This window comes from Acipenser ruthenus, chromosome 7, assembly GCF_902713425.1.
Source record: "Acipenser ruthenus chromosome 7, fAciRut3.2 maternal haplotype, whole genome shotgun sequence".
NCBI classification, from domain to species: Eukaryota; Metazoa; Chordata; class Actinopteri; order Acipenseriformes; family Acipenseridae; genus Acipenser; species Acipenser ruthenus.
In genome coordinates this window covers 425094-452718 of record NC_081195.1, presented here as the reverse complement: position 1 = coordinate 452718, position 27625 = coordinate 425094, and the positions used below count along the sequence as shown (strand labels likewise).

The following is a 27625-nucleotide window of genomic DNA, read 5'->3' as shown; positions in this document are numbered from 1 at the left end:
GCCCAGTATAAGAGCCATGGGTTACTGCGCTGTACGGCAAGGGGAGGGGTGGGCGTCGGAACTGAAGTTACGCGATAGCCTTCTATTTCCTTTAGAGCGGGGATTGGGACGTATGAAGAAAGCCGCAACGTCACAAAATGAAAAAACAAACAGATACAGTTAACTAACTAAAAAAAAAAAAGGTTCAAGGATTCGATGCTGATGCTGTCTAGCGAAGATAAGAATTAAGAGTCTGTAAGTGAAGGATATATCTGTTCCATTTGTCACTGGGAGGGAGAGTTTGGTGTCTAATGATAAATGTAAACGCGTGAAGCTTGGGTTAATTTCGAGAATATTTAAAGCCTTCTGAAACCTGTTGTAACCAGAGAACCTCTTAGTTTCGATAATGCTGTTGTCCAAAATCAAACTCGGCTGCTGCTGATACGACTTGGCAGTGTTGTAAAATAGCTTTGTGCAACAACGATAAAACAAGCCTACGGTTCTGTCGTAACATAATGCGTTGCTGTACTGCCTCATATTCTAGTTAGCTATGTATTTGATACGATACTGAACGAAATGGCTCAGGTGTTCCGGTTCCACGAGCACGTCTGGCTTTGATCCAAGTGATGTCCTAATTCGAAATAAGATGCTTACAAACTGTGAGTTCCCTGACACGTTTACAGGCTCGTGTGTGTATCGAGCATTGGGGTGGGAGCGAGGAGAGGAGTAATCCACCCACGATGTATCCCTAGCAATTTGCATATTTTCCCAAATGCACTTTGAGTTTACTCAGTGTAGCGTGTAGTGTCGCTTTATAATTAGGGAAAAAAATACATTTCTAATTGTAATCTGTACTCTCAAAGTCATGCATGTCGATTGCTCAGATAGTTTTAAATAACCTCACATACTATCGCTGGGTTTATTTTGTCTTGTGAGAAGCCCAGTCTTTTAAAAGTTGTGTTTTGTCATTTGTCTTCTGAAAGATTGAGGCTGCTTTTTAGCTGCCACGTCCATATAGACCAAGCTCATTTTTCAGTTGTGCTTTCAAGAAAAATGCATGTAGATAAAACTACAGTACTGTTTGTTAGGAATGAGAAGGAAATTATGCAACTTTAAAGATGCATTTATTGTGTGTTGAATATTGTATGTGGACACTGTATGTACAATCGCACTTTGTTGTGCCTGACTTGTAATATGTGGGAGTGACTAATTGTACACAAACCCTTTCAGTGCCAGGGCCGTTGTCTCAAACCCTTTCCAGTGAGAACCAAACAGCCTGAACTTGAACCCTGAACCCGTTTGCTGTGGACTCCTGAGTGAATGTGCAGCCTATCCAGGTGACTGGACTCCAGAGTGAATGTGCAGCTTATCCAGGTGACTGGACTCCAGAGTGAATGTGCAGCCTATCCAGGTGACTGGACTCCAGAGTGAATGTGCAGCTTATCCAGGTGACTGGACTCCAGAGTGAATGTGCAGCCTATCCAGGTGACTGGACTCCAGAGTGAATGTGCAGCCTATCCAGGTGACTGGACTCCAGAGTGAATGTGCAGCCTATCCAGGTGACACGACTCCAGAGTGAGTGTGCAGCCTATCCAGGTGACTGGACTCCGCAGTGAATGTGCAGCTTATCCAGGTGACTGGACTCCAGAGTGAATGTGCAGCCTATCCAGGTGACTGGACTCCAGAGTGAATGTGCAGCTTATCCAGGTGACTGGACTCCAGAGTGAATGTGCAGCCTATCCAGGTGACTGGACTCCAGAGTGAATGTGCAGCCTATCCAGGTGACTGGACTCCGCAGTGAATGTGCAGCCTATCCAGGTGACTGGACTCCAGAGTGAGTGTGCAGCCTATCCAGGTGACTGGACTCCGCAGTGAATGTGCAGCTTATCCAGGTGACTGGACTCCAGAGTGAATGTGCAGCTTATCCAGGTGACTGGACTCCAGAGTGAATGTGGAGCCTATCCAGGTGACTGGACTCCAGAGTGAATGTGCAGCTTATCCAGGTGACTGGACTCCAGAGTGAATGTGGAGCCTATCCAGGTGACTGGACTCCTGAGTGAATGTGCAGCTTATCCAGGTGACTGGACTCCAGAGTGAATGTGCAGCCTATCCAGGTGACTGGACTCCAGAGTGAATGTGCAGCCTGTCCAGGTGACTGGACTCCAGAGTGAATGTGCAGCTTATCCAGGTGACTGGACTCCTGAGTGAATGTGCAGCCTATCCAGAGCATTTTCTAACAGAGGAGTAGCTCTGAGCTGATGCTTTGTGGTTGGAACCACAACTTGCTGTAGCATAGTGAATAAAGAGATTGCATTCCCCACAACTGGCCTGTAGAAGAAAGCCACGCTTCACGGTTGCCTGCAGCATAATGCAGTGATTCTTCAGCTGTTTACGAACACCAGGAACAGCGTGATTCAGAAGCTCCTGGACAGATGCAAGGAGATGCTGGTTGCATATGACTTTAGTAAAGCTATAGTCATGCAGCCTGGGTGCTGAGTGAAATCTTCCAGTAAGCAGTCATTGAGTTATTGCTCACTAAAGAGATTGAACAGGAGGTTTTACACTCCCTTAATGCTAATCCCTCAAATGCCATGATCTAAGTGTTGCCGTTCACCTCCCCTCGTGACATCTGTTACATCGGTACAGAAGTTTGTTTCCAGGCAGGTCTTGTATTTTTGGGCGTACAGTAAATCCTGATTGTGGTCTATATGTTAATTCAATTTAAAATCAACCAGAGTAGAAGGACAGTGCCAATTAAGGAAGTATACTGCATGTGTTGAAGATACGTCACGTTCATTTTCCACAGGACCTGTATGTGTAATGAGGTCTTGCAGAGTCCAGGCAGCTGAGTTGTTATTGAGAACAGCTGCCGTGTGTGACACGAGGGGTGAAACATGTCTCTCCACCCACTCTCTCTTTGTTCTTGCAACAGAGCAGATGTTGTGAGAATAAGGAAGAATGTTACAGTGGCTTTGATCCCCCCCCCCATGGGCGACAGCAGTGAATCTGGAGCCCATCTCCTCCTCTTACTGATGTGTGGAACTCATGGCTGAGCTTCGTAATGAGAATTCACCTCGTAATCACTGGGCTGTTTCTCAACACTTGAGTCATTTTAAACTGAATAAGGATTTCAGCCAGGGAGTTCATCATTTTGTTTCCAGATGTGTGTGTGTGTGTTGCTGTAGTTCCCTGCATGGCGATGGATAAAATAAAGGAGACATCCAGACCCTTTCTCGCACAGAGAGGAATAAACCTTGCTGATGTCTCTGTGTTTCACATCATGTTTGTGTGAGTGGGGCTGCAGCATCTCTGTGTTTCACATCATGTTTGTGTGAGTGTGGGTTGCTTGTTTCCACAGGGAAGGAGGGATGCACTTTCCAGCGTCACGTCCCTTTGAGAGATGGGTGGAGTTTGCTCTGTTGTAACAGTGATTGAAGACGATGGCTAGAAGAGTGTGGAGCTGCTTCTCCAGCATCTCCACTGCTGTTCTCTATGGCTCCCTCTCTCTGTTCGTTTCTATTCTGCACAACGTTTTCCTGCTTTACTACGTGGACACCTTCGTGTCCGTCTACAAGATTGATAAAGTCTCCTTCTGGGTTGGGGAGGTCAGTTAAAGATATTTATACACGTATATATTTACTTTTTGCTTATAAAACTGGGACTGTAAAAAAAATGCAATGTTAGTCATTTATTTCCCGCGACTTTTCTGCTCTCCTTTAAAAATCCAGTTGATACCTGTTAAGCCTTTTGTGTATCTCAATCAGAACTGAGAAACATGTTCATAGTAACGTTGATTTCATTTAACTAAAGGGGCTTTTAAATCTTAAGTCTTACTTTTTCATTTCAAAGCAGAAGCGAGTCCTCTGTATTAATGTAAATACGTTCACGCAGAACGATCGTAATAAAGTGTGTCCAGAATAAAATACTTTGTAGCTTTAATAAAGATCAGTCGTTTATTATTATTATTATTATTATTATTATTATTATTTATTTCTTAGCAGACGCCCTTATCCAGGGCGACTTACAATTGTTACAAGATATTTTTACATACAATTACCCATTTATACAGTTGGGTTTTTTTTTTTTTACTGGAGCAATCTAGGTAAAGTACCTTGCTCAAGGGTACAACAGCAGTGTCCCCCACTGGGGATTGAACCCACAACCCTCCGGTCAAGAGTCCAGAGCCCTAACCACTACTCCACACTGCTGCCCTATTAACATGTTGTGATCTCGTTTGTACGTTCTGCTTGGAAGCCAAAAATGAAAACTTGGCCGATTTTAAAAGCCAATTTAGTTACACAGAAAAAACCTGTAAATGAAATCAATGTTACTATGAACACATTTCTCAGTGTGATTGAGAGACACGAATGGCTGAACATGTATCAATTGCATTCTTACAGGAGAGTAGAAAAGTCGAGGTAAAACACAGAGAATCAGAAGCCTAGGTATATTTGACATTTGTAAAGTGAATCAACTGCTAAAAAGTGTATTCAGTACTAACCCATAGCTTGCTAAGTTACTTATTCCTAGTGTTCCTAGTGTTTTTGTACCATGGCATGTCTTTAACACTTTGAGTTTGCTCTTCTAAACTTGGTATCAGCTATGCAGTCAAGTCGACAGTGTCTTTAGTTAAACTTGTTGGCTTTTCTCACCAGACAGTGTTTCTCATATGGAACAGCTTGAACGACCCTCTCTTTGGCTGGATCAGTGATCGCGCCTTCCTCGGCTCTCAGCAGTAAGTCTCTCCTTGTTCTCTTCCACCCCTGTAAACCACTTCCCTGTCACTCGAAAATGAAGAAGTGATAGCCGCCCCGTCTCAGATTCGAAGCCAAGCGCTGATGAGATCACATCCTGTAGAAATGTAGAATGTCTTGAATCAGAAGTGGGTTGTGTTCTAGTTTCATGTATAAAACACAATGCCAGGGTCAGCCATGTGGAAGAAAACAACACATTCACAGTGAAACGAAAGGGGTCTGTATCACTAGACACTGGATTACATTGGGAGGCTGTGGTGAGTGTATGAAGTGTTCATGTCATAATCCAAGGCATGTTTAAGCAAGAAGAGGACCCTCCGCTTGGGACGTTTAACTGCAGGAGGCGGGCCTTACCAGACAGTAAAGCCCTCTTTTAATAGATGGAGAGAATGTAAAAGTGAACAGTTTGTATTCAGTGTAAAATTGCTAGCACAATTTCTGCTCCTGTCCCGCCTGGACACTTCTGTAGAAAGTACTAAATGATCGTAGCCTGTATCTTCTCCACCATGAATTCTGTAACTGTCCGTTGATTTCTGTCCACCTCCTGTAGCGCAGGGGTTCGGATCTCAAACCCACAGGTGGTTCTGAAGAGGCTGCAGGCTCTGTCCCGGACTGGCCCCCTGTTTGCACTCTCCTTCCTGGCGTTCTGGGTGTCCTGGGCCAGACCTGGGTTGCAGTTCCTTGTCTGCCTGTGTCTCTACGATGGCTTCCTCACCGTGGTGGACCTAAACCACAATGCCTTGCTGGCGGACCTGGCTGTGTCGGCTAGCGAGAGGACTCGGCTGAACTTCCAGTGCTCGCTGTTCAGCGCCCTGGGCTCCCTGTCCGTCTTCATGTCCTACTCCTTCTGGGACAAGGAGGACTTCTTCTCCTTCAGAATGTTCTGTGTGGCGCTGGCTGCCCTCTCCATCCTGGGCTTCAGCGTGGCCTGCTGGCTCCTGCAGCAGAGGTTTCAGGGCAGAGCCAGGCGAGACGAGGAGGAGGACTCTGTCCTGAAAGAGTATGTTTGTGCTTCTTGAGGGGTGCGAGTAATACTTTGTAGAGGTGTTTCAGTGCTAGGGGTTTATTCCAGCCTGTCTCTATTTGTTTTGAAGGAGGGTGTAAATGAACAGTACTGAGAGAGTATGTTTTGTATTATTCATGGTTTGTAGATCTTTCAGTTCTGGGGTTTATTAAGATTCTAGCTGGTCTCACACTTTGAAGGAGGGTGAATGATAAGTCTGCTGTGGTCTGTGCCCGGTGCTGTTGCAGTAATTGTCTCCCTGCTGTTCCCCTTTGCGCTGGCAGGCTGTGTGTTGGACAGGCCCCTCTTGCTCAGGAGAAGGAGCTGACTCTGGGGCAGTACCTGAAGCAGCTCTCCAAACACACAAACTTCCTCTGGTTTGCCTCCATGAACCTCGTCCAGGTAAACTCATAATTCCATGTTACCTTTGTATTCAATAAATCAGTAAATGATCTTGTGGAGCGCACAAACAGTCTAGTGTTGTCAGGCTGTTCTAAATCTCAAGCGTGCAGCACTGCCTTGAGAGCTTCAGTATTATGAGGCGCTGTGTTTACTCACCCCTTGATCTGCTGCATCTTAATTAGGCACCAGAGATAGGGAAGCTCTATAGCAAGAAAGGAAAGCTCTTGAACTATCCCACTCTGGTTTTGTTGCCATACACTGCTGAAGGAGTTTGAATGTATATTTTAGAGAGAGAATAATTGTTGTGATTTGTTCAACTGCTTTCATTTAAAGCCAGTTTAATTGACTAACGGTGACTTCAGTTTAAATAATGTGTTGCCACTGTGAGTAATTAACAGAATACTGCTAATTGCGTTTTTGATTAATGTGTTGATTAAAAGGGAATGGGAATTGGAATTGATTTTAAAAAGGAATTGAAAGATGAATTGACCCGACCCTGGCAGTGATAAACAGCCCTTCCTCATGTTCCAGGTGTTTCACTGCCACTTCAATAGCAATTTCTTCCCACTGTTCCTGGAGCATCTCCTTTCGGACCGAATCTCAGCCTCCACAGGATCCTTTCTGCTCGGTAAGAAACGTACAGGACAGCTTCCTGCAGATACACTGCTAATGATGTACCAGACATGCAGGACATGCAGGGACAGTGCAGCTACCTGCTAATGCTGTACCAGACATGCAGGGACAGCGCAGCTACCTGCTAATGCTGTACCAGACATGCAGGGACATGCAGGGACAGTGCAGCTACCTGCTAATGCTGTACCAGACATGCAGGGACAGTGCAGCTACCTGCTAATGCTGTACCAGACATGCAGGGACAGTGCAGCTCACTGCTAATGCTGTACCGGACATGCAGGGACAGTGCAGCTACCTGCTAATGCTGTACCAGACATGCAGGGACATGCAGGGACAGTGCAGCTACCTGCTAATGCTGTACCAGACATGCAGCGACAGTGCAGCTACCTGCTAATGCTGTACCAGACATGCAGGGACATGCAGGGACAGTGCAGCTACCTGCTAATGCTGTACCAGACATGCAGGGACAGTGCAGCTCACTGCTAATGCTGTACCGGACATGCAGGGACAGTGCAGCTACCTGCTAATGCTGTACCAGACATGCAGGGACATGCAGGGACAGTGCAGCTACCTGCTAATGCTGTACCAGACATGCAGCGACAGTGCAGCTACCTGCTAATGCTGTACCAGACATGCAGGGACATGCAGGGACAGTGCAGCTACCTGCTAATGCTGTACCAGACATGCAGGGACATGCAGGGACAGTGCAGCTACCTGCTAATGCTGTACCAGACCTGCAGGGACAGCGCAGCTACCTGCTAATGCTGTACCAGACCTGCAGGGACAGCGCAGCTACCTGCTAATGCCAATCAGTGTGCCAATGTATAAGAACACCAAGATTTGTCATTTATATTCTTTATATACCTCCCTGTATAACAACCTGTAGGAGTGAGAATTGCATTTTTCAGTCAGTAATCGTGGTCTAGAAACAATAGGAACTTGTGTGAAAATGTTAGACCACTTTATGCTTTAATTAGGCATGTTAAACAACTTCTAAAACGTATCATACATTTTACCATTAGTGGCTGTGTTCCGTTTGTCACTGTTTCAAATTAACTGCATGTGTGGCCTATTAAAGTCATCAGTTAAATTTGACAATCACTTAGTTGCCTATTTTGACAATTTTCCCAAGATGTTCATTTCCAGTGGTTTGGTTTCATATGCATAACAAATCAAAACTACAGAAGCAATGGGGTGTTCTAATACATGTGCACACTGCTGAACTACAGGAGCAATGGGGTGTTCTAATACATGAGCACACTGCTGAACTACAGAAGCAATGGGCTGTTCTAATACATGAGCACACTGCTGAACTACAGAAGCAATGGGCTGTTCTAATACATGAGCACACTGCTGAACTACAGAAGCAATGGGGTGTTCTAATACATGTGCACACTGCTGAACTACAGAAGCAATGGGGTGTTCTAATACATGAGCACACTGCTGAACTACAGAAGCAATGGGCTGTTCTAATGCATGAGCACACTGCTGTAGGTCTACCCTTTAAATAAGCACATCTCTTTTGTGTGGAATTGTCCTGCAGGATTCTCTTACATCGCCCCCCACCTGAATAACCTCTACTTCCTGTCCCTGTGTGGCCGCTATGGGGTCTACACTGTGGTTCGCTGGCTGTTCTTTCTCAAACTCATCCTCAGTGTCATCATGCTGCTGGCAGGACCAGACCAGATCTACTTGCTGTGTATATTTATAGCCAGGTAACTCATCAATAAAACCATTCAAAGAAACTTTCCTTTTAATAAAAAATGTCTGTCCTACAGTAATCGTGTGTTCAATGTTATGTCTGTATGTAGGAGTGTGATTGCCTGTCTCTCTCTGTCCTGCAGTGTGTTCAGTGTTATGTTTGTATGTAGGAGTGTGATTGTCTGTCTCTCTGTCCTGCAGTGTGTTCAGTGTTATGTCTGTATGTAGGAGTGTGATTGTCTGTCTCTCTGTCCTGCAGTGTGTTCAGTGTTATGTTTGTATGTAGGAGTGTGATTCTCTGTCCTGCAGTGTATTCAGTGTTGTTTGTATGTAGGAGTGTGATTGTCTGTCTCTCTGTCCTGCAGTGTGTTCAGTGTTATGTTTGTATGTAGGAGTGTGATTCTCTGTCCTGCAGTGTGTTCAGTGTTATGTCTGTATGTAGGAGTGTGATTGTCTGTCTCTCTGTCCTGCAGTGTGTTCAGTGTTATGTTTGTATGAAGGAGTGTGATTCTCTGTCCTGCAGTGTGTTCGGTGTTATGTCTGTATGTAGGAGTGTGATTGTCTGTCTCTCTGTCCTGCAGTGTGTTCAGTGTTATGTCTGTATGTAGGAGTGTGATTGTCTGTCTCTGTCCTGCAGTGTGTTCAGTGTTATGTCTGTATGTAGGAGTGTGATTGTCTGTCTCTCTGTCCTGCAGTGTGTTCAGTGTTATGTCTGTATGTAGGAGTGTGATTCTCTGTCCTGCAGTGTATTCAGTGTTATGTTTGTATGTAGGAGTGTGATTGTCTGTCTCTCTGTCCTGCAGTGTGTTCAGTGTTATGTCTGTATGTAGGAGTGTGATTGCCTGTCTCTCTCTGTCCTGCAGTGTGTTCAGTGTTATGTCTGTATGTAGGAGTGTGATTGCCTGTCCCTCTGTCCTGCAGTGTGTTCAGTGTTATGTCTGTATGTAGGCGTGTGATTGCCTGCCTGTCTCTCTGTCCTGCAGTGTGTTCAGTGTTATGTTTGTATGTAGGAGTGTGATTGCCTGTCTCTCTGTCCTGCAGTGTGTTCAGTGTTATGTCTGTATGTAGGAGTGTGATTGCCTGTCTCTCTCTGTCCTGCAGTGTGTTCAGTGTTATGTCTGTATGTAGGCGTGTGATTGCCTGTCTCTCTGTCCTGCAGTGTGTTCAGTGTTATGTTTGTATGTAGGAGTGTGATTGCCTGTCTCTCTGTCCTGCAGTGTGTTCAGTGTTATGTCTGTATGTAGGAGTGTGATTGCCTGTCCCTCTGTCCTGCAGTGTGTTCAGTGTTATGTCTGTATGTAGGAGTGTGATTGCCTGTCTCTCTCTGTCCTGCAGTGTGTTCAGTGTTATGTCTGTATGTAGGCGTGTGATTGCCTGTCTCTCTGTCCTGCAGTGTGTTCAGTGTTATGTCTGTATGTAGGAGTGTGATTGTCTGTCTCTCTGTCCTGCAGTGTGTTCAGTGTTATGTCTGTATGTAGGAGTGTGATTGCCTGTCTCTCTCTGTCCTGCAGTGTGTTCAGTGTTATGTCTGTATGTAGGAGTGTGATTGCCTGTCCCTCTGTCCTGCAGTGTGTTCAGTGTTATGTCTGTATGTAGGCGTGTGATTGCCTGTCTCTCTGTCCTGCAGTGTGTTCAGTGTTATGTTTGTATGTAGGAGTGTGATTGCCTGTCTCTCTGTCCTGCAGTGTGTTCAGTGTTATGTTTGTATGTAGGAGTGTGATTGCCTGTCCCTCTGTCCTGCAGTGTGTTCAGTGTTATGTCTGTATGTAGGCGTGTGATTGCCTGTCTCTCTGTCCTGCAGTGTGTTCAGTGTTATGTTTGTATGTAGGAGTGTGATTGCCTGTCTCTCTGTCCTGCAGTGTGTTCAGTGTTATGTCTGTATGTAGGAGTGTGATTGCCTGTCTCTCGCTGTCCTGCAGTGTGTTCAGTGTTATGTTTGTATGAAGGAGTGTGATTCTCTGTCCTGCAGTGTGTTCAGTGTTATGTCTGTATGTAGGAGTGTGATTGCTTGTCCCTCTGTCCTGCAGTGTGTTCAGTGTTATGTTTGTATGAAGGAGTGTGATTGCTTGTCCCTCTGTCCTGCAGTGTGTTCAGTGTTATGTTTGTATGTAGGAGTGTGATTCTCTGTCCTGCAGTGTGTTCAGTGTTATGTTTGTATGAAGGAGTGTGATTCTCTGTCCTGCAGTGTGTTCAGTGTTATGTCTGTATGTAGGAGTGTGATTGCCTGTCTCTCTGTCCTGCAGTGTGTTCAGTGTTATGTTTGTATGTAGGAGTGTGATTCTCTGTCCTGCAGTGTGTTCAGTGTTATGTCTGTATGAAGGAGTGTGATTCTCTGTCCTGCAGTGTGTTCAGTGTTATGTCTGTATGTAGGAGTGTGATTGTCTGTCCCTCTGTCCTGCAGTGTGTTCAGTGTTATGTCTGTATGTAGGAGTGTGATTGCCTGTCTCTCTGTCCTGCAGTGTGTTCAGTGTTATGTTTGTATGTAGGAGTGTGATTCTCTGTCCTGCAGTGTGTTCAGTGTTATGTCTGTATGAAGGAGTGTGATTCTCTGTCCTGCAGTGTGTTCGGTGTTATGTCTGTATGTAGGAGTGTGATTGTCTGTCTCTCTGTCCTGCAGTGTGTTCAGTGTTATGTCTGTATGTAGGAGTGTGATTTCCTGTCTCTCTGTCCTGCAGTAATCGTGTGTTCACTGAGGGGACCTGCAAGCTCTTGAACCTGGTGATCAGTGACCTGGTTGATGAGGATCTTGTGATGAACCGTCGGCAGCAGGCAGCCTCCGCGCTGCTGTTCGGCATGGTCGCCTTGGTAACCAAGCCGGGACAGACCTTTGCACCGCTCATCGGGACCTGGCTGCTGTGTGTGTACACAGGTACTGGCACCGCTCGGGGCTGTGTGTGTGTGTGTGTGTGTGTGTACACAGGTACTGGCACCGCTCGGGGCTGTGTGTGTGTGTGTGTGTGTGTACACAGGTACTGGCACCGCTCGGGGCTGTGTGTGTGTGTGTACACAGGTACTGGCACCGCTCGGGGCTGTGTGTGTGTGTGTGTACACAGGTACTGGCACCGCTCGGGGCTGTGTGTGTGTGTGTGTACACAGGTACTGGCACCGCTCGGGGCTGTGTGTGTGTGTGTGTGTGTGTGTGTGTGTGTGTGTGTGTGTGTGTGTGTACACAGGTACTGGCACCGCTCGGGGCTGTGTGTGTGTGTGTGTGTACACAGGTACTGGCACCGCTTGGGGCTGCTGCTGCAAAATAGGATTCTCCCCTCTGTCTCCTGATCTCTCTCTTAAGTAATCCTTTAGCTTAGTTCTGTTTGTTGTTGGTTGTTGTTGTTGTTATTAATATTTAAAATGTGTACATGCAGGTCTGTCCTTAAGATGAAATACTGCTCGCTGCCCCGTACCCTCCACCTTCCTCCCCTTCTCACTGTCTCCCCCAGGATATGAAATACTGCTCGCTGCCCCATACCCTCCACCTTCCTCCCCTTCTCACTGTCTCACCTGTTGCTCTGTCTCCTGCAGGATATGACATTTTCCAGCGAGACCCTTTGCAGGAAGTGGTCCGCACCCAGGAGCTGTGGAACCCTGCCTGGTTCAGCACTCTGCGGCACGGCTGCTTCCACCTGCTGGTCTTCATTCCCATCACCTGTGCCTTCCTGCAGCTGCTGGCCTGGTCCCAGTTCTCACTGCACGGCAAGCGCCTGCAGAGCATAAAGCTACAGAGGCAGAGTGCTTCACAGGAACTTCCCATCGATGTGAAAGATATCTGATGAAAAAATGCCAAAGCTGGAGAGGCACTGCGCGTGCAAACCAAACCTGCCTTATTTTGATAGAATAAACATTCCATTCCAGTTCAATTTAAATATGGTCCACAGACTATGGACCAAAAAATGGTTTTATTTAAGATTGGATGTTTTTAAGGTGTAAAAAGAGCATGTGTTTGTCCATGTATGTGTCTGGATTGTGCTGCTGTCCGAGTGCAAGTCAGTTGAGCAGCACCACCTCTTTGATTGAACGGCTGTTACACCCCGTCCACGTTGTGTAAGTTACAGCCGTTTGCGAATACATGCAATTACATTAGTGTGCCAAAACTAACTTTCTAGATTTTTAAAAATGAATTTTTTTTACACATTTTTAAAATTAACTGAAGATCATAGAAGAGCACACACATATGTAAACCAGTGTATGAAACGTGTGTATATAGATAGATCTTTCTGTCTATCTCTCTACACACCTGTTTATGTTAACAAACTTACCCTAAAACCTCAATGTCTGGATAAACATGTTTGTATAACATTTTATTACATTCATATTAAAAAGGGTAAAAAAATTATTTGAAACCAGTACTGTGTCTAGAGTTTATAATTCAATTGTGCTTTTTTTCCTTATGTTTTATATAGTATAGATATGGACCAAGCCTCACAAACAAAATCTTGTAGAATGGCAAGAAGGAGAAATCTAATTGGTTAACAAGTGTTCCGGCTTGTTTAAACATGTGCCCACACAAGCGTGGCTTGGAATGTTAAGAGCTATCAATCTGACGGGTTCACTTGACAGACGCTCTGCTTTGGGCTGGAGGAGGGGAGGGGCTATTTTATGAAAGCAGTAACGCACGACAGACAGGATGTTCACACATTGGTTGAATACACACACACACGCATGCCGCAGTGTGGCCACGTTGCATATGGAAAATGTACTTCATGAGAGAATCTGTATCCTTCTGGAAGAGGATATTGTGGAGGCACCCATATATATATATATATAGATATGTAGATATATATATATATATATATATATATATATATATATATATAGATATAGATATAGATATATAGATATTTATATATATATTTTTATATATATAAATATTGAGGCTCTTGTATCAAATTGAGATTAAACTTGGTAGGGACATTCCTTAAACATCCCTCGGGATATGGGGACCATTTATTGGTAGGACTAATGAAGGCTGTGTGGTCTCGTGCCTATTGATGCAGACGGAGGTGGAACTGAATCCCGCAGGCTGCGTTGTGGGAGCAGTCGTGCAGATAGGTTCACTGAGCCTGACACTGGAGGCAGGATGCATCAAGTTAAAAGAACAGCACAGAGGCGTTGTTATCTGACAGCAGGGTGTGCACAGCTTCACTTCAAGTCCTGGCACTGGGAATGGAACTCCCTGAATGCTTTGGAACAAATCCCATAAGAGAGGCAATGTGTGGGATAGCACAGGTACAGCACTTAACAAACACAACTTTAAATATATACATATCTTCAATAGATACTGTCTGCCAAGTAAAGTGGCTGTTACCTGCACACCCTGATCTAAACTCATGTCAACTGTTATTGTCTTCAAATGGACACATGAATCCCTTTCCGTTTCTTGGTTGTATACCAGCAATTGTCTTTATGCACAGGTCTGCTAGTGTTGTGTAAGAGAAGTGTCTTCTGGACAGTAAACGAAGCAGCGGAGCAGAAGGAGGGGTATTCTCTTCAGTAAGCTTGACTGGATGCTAGTTTCTTATCAACAAAACTGCCAGAATTCATTGAAAACAACAGATAGTTGGTCACAGATTTATTTATTTATTTTTAAAGTAAGGAGAGTTGAGATTAGGTTTTCTTTTTTTTCTGAAACAACGTGGCAGATTAAACGGACTCTGTTAACAGTACCGTGTATAAACAATGTTTACTATAAGACTGCAGCTGACTCTTGTCCTCCTGGATGTCTTGTCGATTTCAGTACAGAGCCCATCTGTCAGTCAGATCGCTGGCTGTGAGTCCCCTGCTTACAGCAGGCTGCTGTTCTTTACACATTGTATGCTTATACAGAATATCTTTGTATTTCATTAATAATTAGTGCCGAAAAGCAGCACGCCTATCACGCATCATTTTCCCCTTACAGACACTCCCAAACTAAATATAGCCATCAATCGCTCTTTCAAAATCTCACAGAAAACATTCCTAGCTTGTCTTTTATTTATTTCAGAGGATCTTGAAAAGCAGCAAACAATATTGGTCCATTGACAAGTAAAAAACAAATTAGTGTCAGAAAATCAAGACAATAAAGCAGCAATGGAATAATACAAATAATATTAAAATTGTGCTTACAAATAAAAACGATATAGAGATTAAAGACAGGACAGGACCCCAAAAGCTGGTCAACGAACTACTGTATCTCTTAATTGCTATACTTAAAGAAGAAAGGCTTACAAAAATGTAAAAACACATATAAATAAGTCAACACACAGTGCATGATGTGAACCCCCCACGACTCTCTGTGTCCTCGTCAAACAGTGCAGTTGGTACATTAGCCTTGCCTAGCTTTTGAGCTCAGGTGTATTGAGTTTCCAGCCTCCAGTACATTGGGGGGGGGTCTGGACTGGGAATAAATCCAGACCCTTCCAGACTGGCTGCAGATCTGCAGTGGCACAGATAGGCACGGATTGAGGGGGGACCTGCCCTACAATATATGAGACACACAGATGAATGGAAGGCATTATAATATGTGAGACACACAGATGAATGGAAGGTGTGGCAGTTTGAGCCGTTTTGGTTTTAATACCTTTAGACAATTGATGTGTCTCTAAGACTAGAATAAAGCTGGTAAAGGCTCACACTGCTATGTAATGACAATCTTTATATTCAATACTTAAAGTATAGAAGTAGAAAATAGTGAATACCGTATTCCAGGAATAATACTCCATAGAATACAAAGAGGTCAATACTCCCAATGATAGCTGATGAGCAGTAAATGCACTACAGCTTGATACTACAGTTTAATATTTACTAAGCAAGTGGATACAGGATGTACACACACATAGGTACATCGGGGGTATGCTGTCTATATGTACACACACACACACACACAGGTACATCGGGGGTATGCTGTCTATATATATATACACACACACACACACACACACAGGTACATCGGGGGTATGCTGTCTATATGTACACACATAGGTACATCGGGGGTATGCTGTCTATATATACACACACACACACACACACACAGGTACATCGGGGGTATGCTGTCTATATGTACACACACACACACACACACAGGTACATCGGGGGTATGCTGTCTATATATACACACACACACACAGGTACATCGGGGGTATGCTGTCTATATGTACACACACAGGTACATCGGGGGTATGCTGTCTATATGTACACACACACACACACACACACACAGGTACATCGGGGGTATGCTGTCTATATGTACACACACACACACACACACACACACACACACACACAGGTACATCAGGGGTATGCTGTCTATATGTACACACACACACGGGTACATCGGGGGTATGCTGTCTATATGTACACACACAGGTACATCAGGGGTATGCTGTCTATATGTACACACACACACACACACACACAGGTACATCGGGGGTATGCTGTCTATATGTACACACACACACACACACACACAGGTACATCGGGGGTATGCTGTCTATATGTACACACACAGGTACATCGGGGGTATGCTGTCTATATGTACACACACACACACACACACAGGTACATCGGGGGTATGCTGTCTATATGTACACACACACACACACACACACACACACACACACAGGTACATCAGGGGTATGCTGTCTATATGTACACACACAGGTACATCGGGGGTATGCTGTCTATATGTACACACACAGGTACATCGGGGGTATGCTGTAAGACAAATGGTTAAAATAACTCAGTAATTTGGTCGCAGCGCATCTTCAAAGACACACACTTCAAACTCATTCCTGTCTCCCGCTGCTCAGCTCAGCACTAAAGACACCATAAAACAGCAGCAGTAACGAGACCTTGAAGGGGCTGGAAAGGCTGACACAGCTCAGAAGCAAGTCCTTCAGTCAGGACAGGGGATGGAAATGGGGGAGAGGGGCTGGAAAGGCTGACACAGATCAGAAGCAAGTCCTTCAGTCAGGACAGGGGATGGAAATGGGGGAGAGGGGCTGGAAAGGCTGACACAGATCAGAAGCAAGTCCTTCAGTCAGGACAGGGGATGGAAATGGGGGAGAGGGGCTGGAAAGGCTGACACAGATCAGAAGCAAGTCCTTCAGTCAGGACAGGGGATGGAAATGTTGGAAGAGGGGCTGGACACTGGCTTTCTTTTCTGTGTTTGTTTGCTTGCTTGCTTGCTTTCCACCCTCCCCCTCTCTGCAGCTCCCCTGCCTCCCCCTCTCTGCAGCTCCCCACCCTCCCCCTCTCTGCAGCTCCCCACCCTCCCCCTCTCTGCAGCTCCCCACCCTCCCCCTCTCTGCAGCTCCCCACCCTCCCCCTCGCACACACACACACACCAGCGCGCTCCTCATTGCAGTGGATCAGTTCACAGAGCAGACACGGCACCCTCCAGTGGTCTTTAGAAAGTTTTCCTGTGGATGGCTCTGGCACCGTCTTCTTCGTACTCCTTCTTGGAGACCCACATTTTCTTAAAGGTGTCCAGGGAGGCCAGGATGGAGCCGCTGTGGGAGACACAGTCACAGTTTAAAAAAAGAAGAGGCAGACTGACGGAACAACAATTTGCATTTTATGGGCCCAATTTTGGAAAGGGGTTTCATTTTCGGTGGAATCGGCAAAATCCACTGAATTTTTCCACCTGTTGATCTGTTAAAAAAATATCTTCCTATTTTTTACAGTGACCCGTCGTTTTACCCGCCAGCGGATTGCATTTCATGCATCATGTTCAGAGGAGCTTTAAATGAAGAAGTAGTGAGCATTTAAGTGGCAAATGCAAATTTCATTCATTCCTAATAAAATCACACCTTGTTCAAGTAATGGTTAGTTATTTAGATACACCAATAACCAAAAAGTAATGTTTTGCCTTATTCACTTAATAAAAGACTGTATACACATATATACATTTCACATGGGCTCTGAGCATCCCAAACACTTATTTATAGGCACTATACACTGTTCTGTAACTTTATAGCCTAAAGGATCCACGGTGAAAGTCAGGGTGACTGGATCTGAAGTGCTGTCACTCTGTTTATATGGGCAGATACATGTATTGACCATTCTGAAGCAGGTGGGAAGCTAACTGGTGGAAGTTTCAATTATCCACCACTTTGGTCTTTGGAAAATAGCCACAGATTCTGATATCATTATATATTCCGCCAAAAAGAAAGCGTCCGAATAACTAATGAGCCAAACTAGCGGATAGATTCCCGCCGCGCTTTCTGCAGCTTTAGAAAAACAGTGGGAATAACGGAGTACAGCGCTATCCTCCAGCGGATCTGCTTTGAATATAAGCCCCTATGTGTTTACTCTATACACTTTGAAATCCTGTATACACAGAAACACGTTTTCTTTGGGACAGGCTGCTCCATGCTCTCCGCTGACAGGGCAGTGATTTGTGTAGCAGTGAGCAGCCATGAGGTCCCAGAATCAATGCTGTTGAAAAGCAGTCTTTAGTTTCTTATGCCCACATAGCTGTACCCTGGGAATGCAGCGAATGACTGGATTACACTTACCCAATCCAGGTAGAATATAACCTCTCCTGAGGAGCAGAGATCTGGAAAAAAGAAAAACCAAAGTCATCGCAAGAAGAGCATTTCACGGTTTCTTACTGTGGATAAGTTTATGTCACTGTCCTGTTTATACACAGGTTGATTTGAACTTACTTTAATTTTTACATCTTTTGGTGCCAGCTTCTTCACTTCGCTCAACAGCCGATCTCCAAATCCTAAACAAATCCAGCAATATTAATAAGAGTTAAGTGTTTATATTTCAAGAGTTCATGTTTAAATGTGCTGATGTAACAGGGACATCTATTCTGCTCTCTGTGTCACCAAAGATAACAGGTATCAACTGTCCTTTAAAAGAAATGATAGAACAGTAGCACCATCTAGTGGTAATATAGGTATGAATCAAGTGTGGCATTTAACCTAAAATCATCTTCATTAAATCGATAAGCAGCATGTCAGAAGAACAGTCACAAAACAGCAGACCACAGCCGTTTTAATCAAAACCATATAGCACATACGCTAGTATGTTTGACTTAACTGCTGAAATTTAAGCAGAAATGTTTATGTTTTATGAAATCTGTATGCAGTGACCCAAGCCCAGCAGACACACACTTTACTTTCGTTGTGCTCTGTTGTATGTGTGTGTGTGCGCACAGTCTCACCCCTGAAAAGCGTGGAGCCCCCTGACAGTACAATGTTTGAGAAGAGCGTTCTCCGCAGGTCCAGGTCAGATTTCTGGATGGCAAAGACCAGCACCTCATGGATGCCCTCACACTCCTCTCCCACCAGGTCTGGTCTGAACAGCAGCTCAGGGGCACGGAACCGGGCAGGGCCGATCTGCAAGCACAACCCAAAAGACACTGAACTGTGGAACTGCTGGATCAGTGGAGACACACTGCTCTGAACTGCAGGATCAGTAGAGACACACTGCTCTGAACTGCAGGATCAGTAGAGACACACTGCTCTGAACTGCAGGATCAGTAGAGACACACTGCTCTGAACTGCAGGATCAGTAGAGACACACTGCTCTGAACTGCAGGATCAGTAGAGACACACTGCTCTGAACTGCAGGGTCAGTAGAGACGCACTGCTCTGAACTGCAGGGTCAGTAGAGATTCACGGTGTAATGGAATTTTTATAACATTGCAATTGCTTAGTTTGCTCAATAGCAAACAAATAGGTTTTAAGATAACAATATAGGTTGTAACGTTAAGTTTAAGTAGAGACCTGTTCCGAGTCAATAGGACGAGTAGAACACGAGCTATAAGAAATAATATCTTTATGTTTATTAAGTATAAAAAGGTATCATTTGCAGTATACTGAACTGACTGTTCCTTGGAACTCGCGGGGGGGGGGGAACCATCCCCCACCGACAGGGGTAGCAACAACCAATCAGAGACTTATTATTAACCTCTCTATTCAGACGAACCAATGAGAATCTAAAGTAAACAAACTTTGCGGGTAACAAGGAGCAACCAGTTTAATCTAATTTTAGCTGTCATGTCTAGCGTGTACTTGTCTTATGACTGTTCTATGATTCTCCGAAATGGAGATAATTTCTTGTTCTATAGCCTGACTGTGACTCTATATGGACTCCACTTCCTTTAAGTTTTATAACCAATCCTTATATGGTTATACTGTTTAGTTTCCTTCTTCTGTATGATGTTCCAGAAAACTATATAAGCTGCATTTAAAATTAGCTCGGTGTGCGATTCTGCGATTGCTAATAGAGTCTGTGTCACTCTGTTGAACGCTCCAGTTTGCAAACTTAAATAAACCCTTGATATTTTCTACTCTGTCTCCTCGCTGAGTCTCTGTTTGGGGTCTCCAAAGGAAGGTAAACTTCTACCATACTTGGGTTCAAAGAAGGATAAAAACTTCCACTACAACGGCTCTGAACTGCAGGATCAGTAGAGACGCACTGCTCTGAACTGCTGGGTCAGTAGAGACGCACTGCTCTGAACTGCAAAGTCAGTAGAGACGCACTGCTCTGAACTGCAAAGTCAGTAGAGACGCACTGCTCTGAACTGCAGGGTCAGTAGAGACACACTGCTCTGAACTGCAGGGTCAGTAGAGACGCACGGCTCTGAACTGCAGGGTCAGTAGAGACGTACGGCTCTGAACTGCAGGATCAGTAGAGACACACTGCTCTGAACTGCAGGGTCAGTAGAGACGCACTGCTCTGAACTGCAGGGTCAGTAGAGTCACACTGCTCTGAACTGCAGGATCAGTAGAGACGCACTGCTCTGAACTGCAGGGTCAGTAGAGACGCACTGCTCTGAACTGCAGGGTCAGTAGAGACGCACTGCTCTGAACTGCAGGGTCAGTAGAGACGCACTGCTCTGAACTGCAGGGTCAGTAGAGACGCACTGCTCTGAACTGCAGGGTCAGTAGAGACACACTGCTCTGAACTGCAGGATCAGTAGAGACACACTGCTCTGAACTGCAGGATCAGTAGAGACACACTGCTCTGAACTGCAGGGTCAGTAGAGACACACTGCTCTGAACTGTGGAAATGCAGGATCAGTAGAGACACACTGCTCTGAACTGTGGAACTGCAAGGTCAGTAGACAATGCAAAATACGGCATGACATCAGCATCTCCGAAGGCTTTTTTTTCATTAATTTCCATGAATTTCAGCTATATCAGGATTTACCATATAGGGTTAGTCACGCAAGTTTCAAATCCCCAGTGTGCTCAGGGCTTGCTCGTACCTCAATGGTGCTGCCGTCTGGTAGTGTATACTGCACTTTCTCTGTGTCCAACGCTTCATCCTTCTGGGGGTTGATGGAGAGGAAACAGGCACGCTGGAAAGCACAACAAAAATGACATCACCATTCTACAGCTAACCTTGAGGGATTAACTTCTCTTACTCCTCACAGCCAAGCACAATAAACTGCAGAGTCTGCTGTGTAATATGTGTTAAATATGAGAACATAAGAAAATGTACAAACGAGAGGAAGCCATTTGGTTCGTCTATGCTCGTTCGGTTCCTAGTACCTGATTGATGTTCTAGATCCAAAGTCCTCTGTGTTCACATTCCACATGCCTGTCAACCATGCTAACAAGCTAAACAGCTCCTCCATGAGTAGCAATGTGTCCGCTATTAAAATAATTGCCACGCACCTCTTTGATAGTTTTTACAATCTCAAACTCCGAGGAGGTGTGGAAGTCGTAGCCCTCCTTGCGCAGGTAGAGACGCAGGTAGCGGGAGACATCGCGCCCGGCGATATCGATCCTCATGATGGAGTGGGGCATGGCAAAGCCCTCATAAATGGGCACTGCGTGGGTCACACCGTCCCCAGAGTCCAGGACCACCCCTGTCGTCCGGCCAGTGGCATACCTACAGGAGACAGGGAGTTCATTGTAAAGGATTACCTCGCATCAATCTTCAGGGAACTCCTGTGATAATAAAGGTCCTTAACATCCCAACTGGACAGGCAGCTCAGACCCTATATCCCTCAGAGGGGTGTCTGGGAGCAGCGAAACAAAGGTAAAGACAAGTGAAAACGTACAGACTGAGCACTGCCTGCATTGAGATGAAGAGCGCGGGAACATTGAAGGTTTCGAAGAAGACCTCTGCAGCACGTTCACGATTCTTCCGTGGATTTAGAGGGGCTTCTGTCAGCAGCACTGGGTGCTGGGGAATAGAAATAAAAAAAGGGGATGAAACCACACAAAATGAGGGGACCTGTGACTCACAGTCCCTTTCTAACCAAGAGGGGACCTGTGACTCACAGCCCCTTTCTAATCAAGAGGGGACCTGTGACTCACAGCCCCTTTCTAATCAAGAGGGGACCTGTGACTCACAGCCCCTTTCTAATCAAGAGGGGACCTGTGACTCACAGCCTCTTTCTAATCAAGAGGGGACCTGTGACTCACAGCCTCTTTCTAATCAGCAGGGGACCTGTGACTCACAGCCTCTTTCTAATCAAGAGGGGACCTGTGACTCACAGCCCCTTTCTAATCAGCAGGGGACCTGTGACTCAGGAGTTGTGATCAATTACCAAAAAAAGGTTTGGTTTTGTGGAGTACTTCAATTTTTATTGAATCTATATAATATATTAAACCATTCATTGGTCTCAAATTGGGAAACGTACAGGGCTGAATAGCTTCACCATCCCACTGGTAGGAAATATCCTCAGTACATTCAATTGTGACACACAGGCTTGGTTTCCTAAATATTTTGAACTCTTAATTACTAAATCCAGTAGAAATGTGTTACCTCTTCAGAGAAAGTCTGAAGCTGGTCCTTGGAATAAACATACTGCCAGATGCGCTCCATGTCATTCCAGTCCTTCACTATCCCATGCTCCATTGGGTAACGGATTGTTAGCAAGCCCCTGTGCTCCTGAGAAGAGCCAGGGTTAGAAAAGGTTAGTGCAGGTAATGGCATCTAAAACGAACGTCGCCTGTCGAATCGAAAGCAAAAAACTGCACAAGCTGTTTCTGGTAGGGTTACACTTTCCAGTATTGTACAATGTAAGACATGCTATTGGTAAGACAAAGAACAGTAGCTTTGAAAAGGCTTTGCTTGAATCTTTGTAGAGCTGGATATTTAATAGGTCAGCCCATTTTAGAAAGCAGACCCTTCTTTCCAGAGGCCCTGTTCCCTTGTTGTGTCTATCATAAGTGCCGCTGAATTTAACATGCAGACAGGATCTGTTTCAGCGTTATCCAAAACGAGGTCACCTCAAACAGGGCAGTGTATCCAGGTTATTAAAAAGCTGTGACTTTATACAATACAATGCAATACAAATGTATTTGTATATAGCGCCATTCACGCCATGGCATCCTAGAGTGCTGTACAAAGTTATAAACACAGTAAGACAGCTCATATGTACAATATACTCCAGCTACAACCAATTACATAAAAGCACATTCAAAAAAGTATGTTTCAATTCAGACTTAAGAATCCTATGTTTCAACCTGCCTAAAGTCAACATGAATAGAGCTCCACAGGCGAGGAGCACAACAGCAAATTACTCTGGCTCCAGTTGATTTAAGATGATTTTTTGGAACAACTTATAGAGTTCTGCATTTTCTGATCTCAATGAACGAATAGGAACATACAGAGTTAGTAGTTCTTGGAGAGAGGATGATCCTAATCCACGAAGGACCTTACACATTATTACTGCAACATTATGAATGTTACATATTCCTGTATAGAGGTACATTTTCTACTGAACTAAGTGTTTGTCTGCTCTTATGAGTGACTACACCCCAGACCTGAGGTTTTTAGTTATACATTTTTTTCAGAAAGTGACAAAGGAGCAGCTAAAAAACGTCCGTCCCTGTAAAGTGATTATGATCACTGTTCTTACCTCGGCTTTTGGACCAATAAAAAGATCCCCTTCCAGGGCACCCGCCATGACACGGACATGCTTTGGCCGTCCAACACTGAAAGAGAGAGACAAATTACAAAGTGAAGGTACCAGCTCCGAATAAAAGAAATAAACACCTGGATTGAGCTACATGGTGCATAAACTCTGTTGTTTTATAGATCAGAGATAACGACGCCGTTGCTCTTGTTATTACAGCAAAGCAGAGGTTCCCAAACTGTGCGAGAAGCCACCTCAGTATCTCTCTGCTTGCACAGCACTCGGTATCTCTCCTGCTTGCACAGCACTCGGTATCTCTCCTGCTTGCACAGCACTCGGTATCTCTCCTGCTTGCACAGCACTCGGTATCTCTCCTGCTTGCACAGCACTCGGTATCTCTCCTGCTTGCACAGCACTCGGTATCTCTCCTGCTTGCACAGCACTCGGTATCTCTCCTGCTTGCACAGCACTCGGTATCTCTCTGCTTGCACAGCACTCGGTATCTCTCTGCTTGCACAGCACTCGGTATCTCTCCGCTTGCACAGCACTCGGTATCTCTCCGCTTGCACAGCACTCGGTATCTCTCCGCTTGCACAGCACTCGGTATCTCTCCGCTTGCACAGCACTCGGTATCTCTCCGCTTGCACAGCACTCGGTATCCCTCCGCTTGCACAGCACTCGGTATCCCTCCGCTTGCACAGCACTCGGTATCTCTCCGCTTGCACAGCACTCGGTATCTCTCTGCTTGCACAGCACTCGGTATCTCTCCTGCTTGCACAGCACTCGGTATCTCTCTGCTTGCACAGCACTCGGTATCTCTCTGCTTGCACAGCACTCGGTATCTCTCCTGCTTGCACAGCACTCGGTATCTCTCCGCTTGCACAGCACTCGGTATCTCTCCGCTTGCACAGCACTCGGTATCTCTCCGCTTGCACAGCACTCGGTATCTCTCCGCTTGCACAGCACTCGGTATCTCTCCGCTTGCACAGCACTCGGTATCTCTCCGCTTGCACAGCACTCGGTATCTCTCCGCTTGCACAGCACTCGGTATCTCTCCGCTTGCACAGCACTCGGTATCTCTCCGCTTGCACAGCACTCGGTATCTCTCTGCTTGCACAGCACTCGGTATCTCTCCGCTTGCACAGCACTCGGTATCTCTCCGCTTGCACAGCACTCGGTATCTCTCTACTTGCACAGCACTCGGTATCTCTCCGCTTGCACAGCACTCGGTATCTCTCCGCTTGCACAGCACTCGGTATCTCTCCTGCTTGCACAGCACTCGGTATCTCTCTGCTTGCACAGCACTCGGTATCTCTCTGCTTGCACAGCACTCGGTATCTCTCTGCTTGCACAGCACTCGGTATCTCTCCGCTTGCACAGCACTCGGTATCTCTCCGCTTGCACAGCACTCGGTATCTCTCTGCTTGCACAGCACTCGGTATCTCTCTACTTGCACAGCACTCGGTATCTCTCTGCTTGCACAGCACTCGGTATCTCTCTGCTTGCACAGCACTCGGTATCTCTCTACTTGCACAGCACTCGGTATCTCTCTGCTTGCACAGCACTCGGTATCTCTCTGCTTGCACAGCACTCGGTATCTCTCTGCTTGCACAGCACTCGGTATCTCTCTGCTTGCACAGCACTCGGTATCTCTCTGCTTGCACACTGTACAGCACTCGGTATCTCTCTGCTTGCACAGCACTCGGTATCTCTCTGCTTGCACAGCACTCGGTATCTCTCTGCTTGCACAGCACTCGGTATCTCTCGTGCTTGCACAGCACTCGGTATCTCTCTGCTTGCACAGCACTCGGTATCTCTCTGCTTGCACAGCACTCGGTATCTCTCTGCTTGCACAGCACTCGGTATCTCTCTGCTTGCACAGCACTCGGTATCTCTCTGCTTGCACAGCACTCGGTATCTCTCCGCTTGCACAGCACTCGGTATCTCTCTGCTTGCACAGCACTCGGTATCTCTCGTGCTTGCACAGCACTCGGTATCTCTCTGCTTGCACAGCACTCGGTATCTCTCCGCTTGCACAGCACTCGGTATCTCTCTGCTTGCACAGCACTCGGTATCTCTCTGCTTGCACAGCACTCGGTATCTCTCTGCTTGCACAGCACTCGGTATCTCTCTGCTTGCACAGCAGTTTATTTTTATTTGTTTATTTTTAAGTCTCAAAATGGGGTTGTGCAGGAAACACGTGTGGGAAGCTCTGCAGTAAAGGATCAAGGTGTTCGCTTCACATTCAAGCTGTGCTGCTTGGTCATCCCTTTGTCTCAGCTCCTCATATGTAAATCTGTGCAGAAGCAGCAGGCTTCCCCTCCATACATGTGAATGACGTGTTCTTTAATTGACATAATCTAAGTATGTAACAATCCACTTACTGTACATACCAGAAACTAGAAACGTGACGCTCTATCTCTGATGGATATTTTCTTAAGAATAACTATGTTTTAATGATCCCATGCCTGCAAACTAAACGGCTTCCATGATTAATATGGAAGCTATTTTTTTTCAACTTGGCAAGGCAACTTCTCAAACCCAGTGAGTTCACACAAACTGTTTAAAATGTCTACAAATGAAACATAACAACATAAGAACATAAGAACGTTTACAAACGAGAGGAGGCCATTCAGCCCATCTTGCTCGTTTGGTCGTTAATAGCTTATTGATCCCAGAATCTCATCAAGCAGCTTCTTGAAGGATCCCAGGGTGTCGGCTTCAACAACATTACCGGGGAGTTGAAACAAAACTAAACAATCATGACCCGAGGGGATATGTTGAAATGAGTTCAATTGTGTTTAGATCTGACAGTTAGAGCTGAACATGAACATCTGGAGATGTAACTAAATTCAAAACAATGGATTACTTATGATTCTAATAGAAACCTAAGCAAACAAAGTACATAATTCATAAAAGAGTAACATTATATTTAATAAGCGAAGAGTGTCACATTTTAGCCTCTGCAAAGGCCAGAGGAAACATATATGGGTACATAAGGAGCTCTTGTAATAATGTGCACATAGCACTATAGTGTATTAGTACTGTACTTACTAATTTGGAAAGCAGTACTTTGGAATCTGGTCCCCTGCAAAACCAGCCTTTATGACACCAGACCCCTGAAATCAAAGCATGTGCACAGATAAGAAAAGAAAAACGTTATCATACTAATGCAAGGCTAAAGAAAGAATCAAATGATACATCCTTTTTAAAATGTCACTGTGCTGCTCTATACCATAGGAAAGCATATAACTTAAACCACGGCAAAGCCAGGAAATGCATTTTACATTTCATAATAAATAAACTGCACAAGCACGTTAAGTGGGCTATGCATCTAAAACCCCAGACTTCACCAAAACCGCAAGAGGACACCCCAGCCAGGACCCGGCCCCGCCCCTGAAGCCGGGGTTTCCTTATCAGCCCCGCCCCTTTCTGTAGTAGAGTGACACCGCATCTACCCAATTAGAATCTACACGGCCGTCTGTCGCGGTGGCGTCTCTTTTCTTTCATATCCCGGGCCTTAATGAATTGACATTATTGATACAGAAAACGTATAGGTTGTACAAAGCGTGTAAGCTATTCCTTAAATGAAGAGATGAGTGCACAGTTAGCAGTGTCTGTGGTTACGCGGTGTCCGTGACGGCTCGGGTGCGGCTGCTGTGATGTTGACAGGAGAGGCCGGGTTATTATTATTCAGCTGCCAACAATACCACTGTAGCGGCGCTCTCAATCAAATCAAAACGATATACAGGATACACGAGTCACGCAGTTCAGCAGCCTGCTATTTTAATAGTTCGTTAAAGCTCTTTTTTAATGGTTACTTACGTTATCGATAACAACCGGCTGGTTTGCGATGATATCGTAAGACTCCATGTCGTGTGAGTCAGGATGAGACGCCGGCGCGGTACTGCGCATGCGCACCGCGAGAGGGCAGGGAATGCAAGCTGGCTGTTCAAACAAAGATATTATAAACCTCGTGGTCTTTACTCAAGCATTATCCCCATGTTTCTTATTCATCTGACCTGCTCGACGTTATCTGCAGCGCCTGCTTTGTTTTGCTGCTGTAACATGTTCTTACCTCGTATTGGCATTGCCATAGCAACTTCCCTACCAGATATTAGCGTTTAAATCTTGGTCGATGCAAATTTGTTCAAGTTTGTTAAATTCACTTCCACAATGAAAAAAATAACCACGCTTATCCTCTGCTCGTATAGACTTCACCGTTCTATCTTAAAATACTGTTTTTTGAAACAGGAAAATGTTTGTCGTGTCCACTGTGAGGCGCCAAATTCCCCTTTTAGAAAAATCCATGTCTTCCCCACTGAGTTCATTTTCTTCACAAATCTC

General features: G+C 45.3%; 2 protein-coding genes and 1 long non-coding RNA gene across 4 annotated transcripts; 2 read left to right on the top strand and 1 right to left on the bottom strand.

The window, feature by feature from the left end:
- Nucleotides 1-59: 59 nt before the first annotated feature.
- mfsd13a (major facilitator superfamily domain containing 13A) lies at nt 60-12813 on the top strand. Of its 2 annotated transcripts, XM_034024818.3 has the most exons (9): nt 65-234; nt 3338-3584; nt 4635-4714; nt 5284-5733; nt 6021-6138; nt 6670-6766; nt 8315-8486; nt 11148-11341; nt 11992-12813. In XM_034024818.3, the coding sequence occupies exons 2-9, from the start codon at nt 3420-3422 to the stop codon at nt 12237-12239; spliced, it is 1524 nt and encodes a 507-aa protein (XP_033880709.3). In that variant the 5' UTR covers nt 65-234; nt 3338-3419; the 3' UTR covers nt 12240-12813. The 2 variants fall into 2 exon arrangements, with proteins under 2 accessions (XP_058881977.1, XP_033880709.3); XM_059025994.1 differs by lacking the exons at nt 11148-11341; nt 11992-12813 and adding an exon at nt 8550-8715 and having other exon boundaries at nt 60-234.
- Nucleotides 12814-15767: 2954 nt separating this feature from the next.
- LOC131737413 (uncharacterized) lies at nt 15768-16061 on the top strand. Its single transcript, XR_009329015.1, has 2 exons — nt 15768-15810; nt 15915-16061. It is a non-coding gene; the product is annotated as an uncharacterized LOC131737413 (long non-coding RNA).
- A 693-nt stretch (nt 16062-16754) lies between these two features.
- On the bottom strand, nt 16755-27600 carry LOC117415960 (alpha-centractin). The gene is made up of 11 exons (XM_034026932.3): nt 27104-27600; nt 26333-26397; nt 23282-23357; nt 22183-22308; nt 21473-21597; nt 21084-21300; nt 20672-20764; nt 18620-18794; nt 18114-18175; nt 17964-18004; nt 16755-16955 (listed from the first exon to the last, which is right to left on the bottom strand). The coding sequence occupies exons 1-11, from the start codon at nt 27191-27193 to the stop codon at nt 16853-16855; spliced, it is 1173 nt and encodes a 390-aa protein (XP_033882823.2). The 5' UTR covers nt 27194-27600; the 3' UTR covers nt 16755-16852.
- Between the last annotated feature and the right edge of the window lie 25 nt (nt 27601-27625).

Excerpts from the sequence above, each read along its gene's own strand:
- LOC117415960 (XM_034026932.3), bottom strand. The coding sequence starts at position 27,193 with ATGCGCAGTACCGCGCCGGCGTCTCATCCTGACTCACACGACATGGAG. Across the intron at positions 22,309-23,281 it reads TTATTGGTCCAAAAGCCGAG|GAGCACAGGGGCTTGCTAAC; the intron begins GTAAGAACAGTG and ends GGCTCTTCTCAG. Across the intron at positions 21,301-21,472 it reads ATGCAGGCAGTGCTCAGTCT|GTATGCCACTGGCCGGACGA; the intron begins GTACGTTTTCAC and ends TGTCTCCTGTAG.
- mfsd13a (XM_034024818.3), top strand. The coding sequence starts at position 3,420 with ATGGCTAGAAGAGTGTGGAGCTGCTTCTCCAGCATCTCCACTGCTGTT. Across the intron at positions 6,139-6,669 it reads CCTCCATGAACCTCGTCCAG|GTGTTTCACTGCCACTTCAA; the intron begins GTAAACTCATAA and ends CTCATGTTCCAG. Across the intron at positions 6,767-8,314 it reads CACAGGATCCTTTCTGCTCG|GATTCTCTTACATCGCCCCC; the intron begins GTAAGAAACGTA and ends ATTGTCCTGCAG.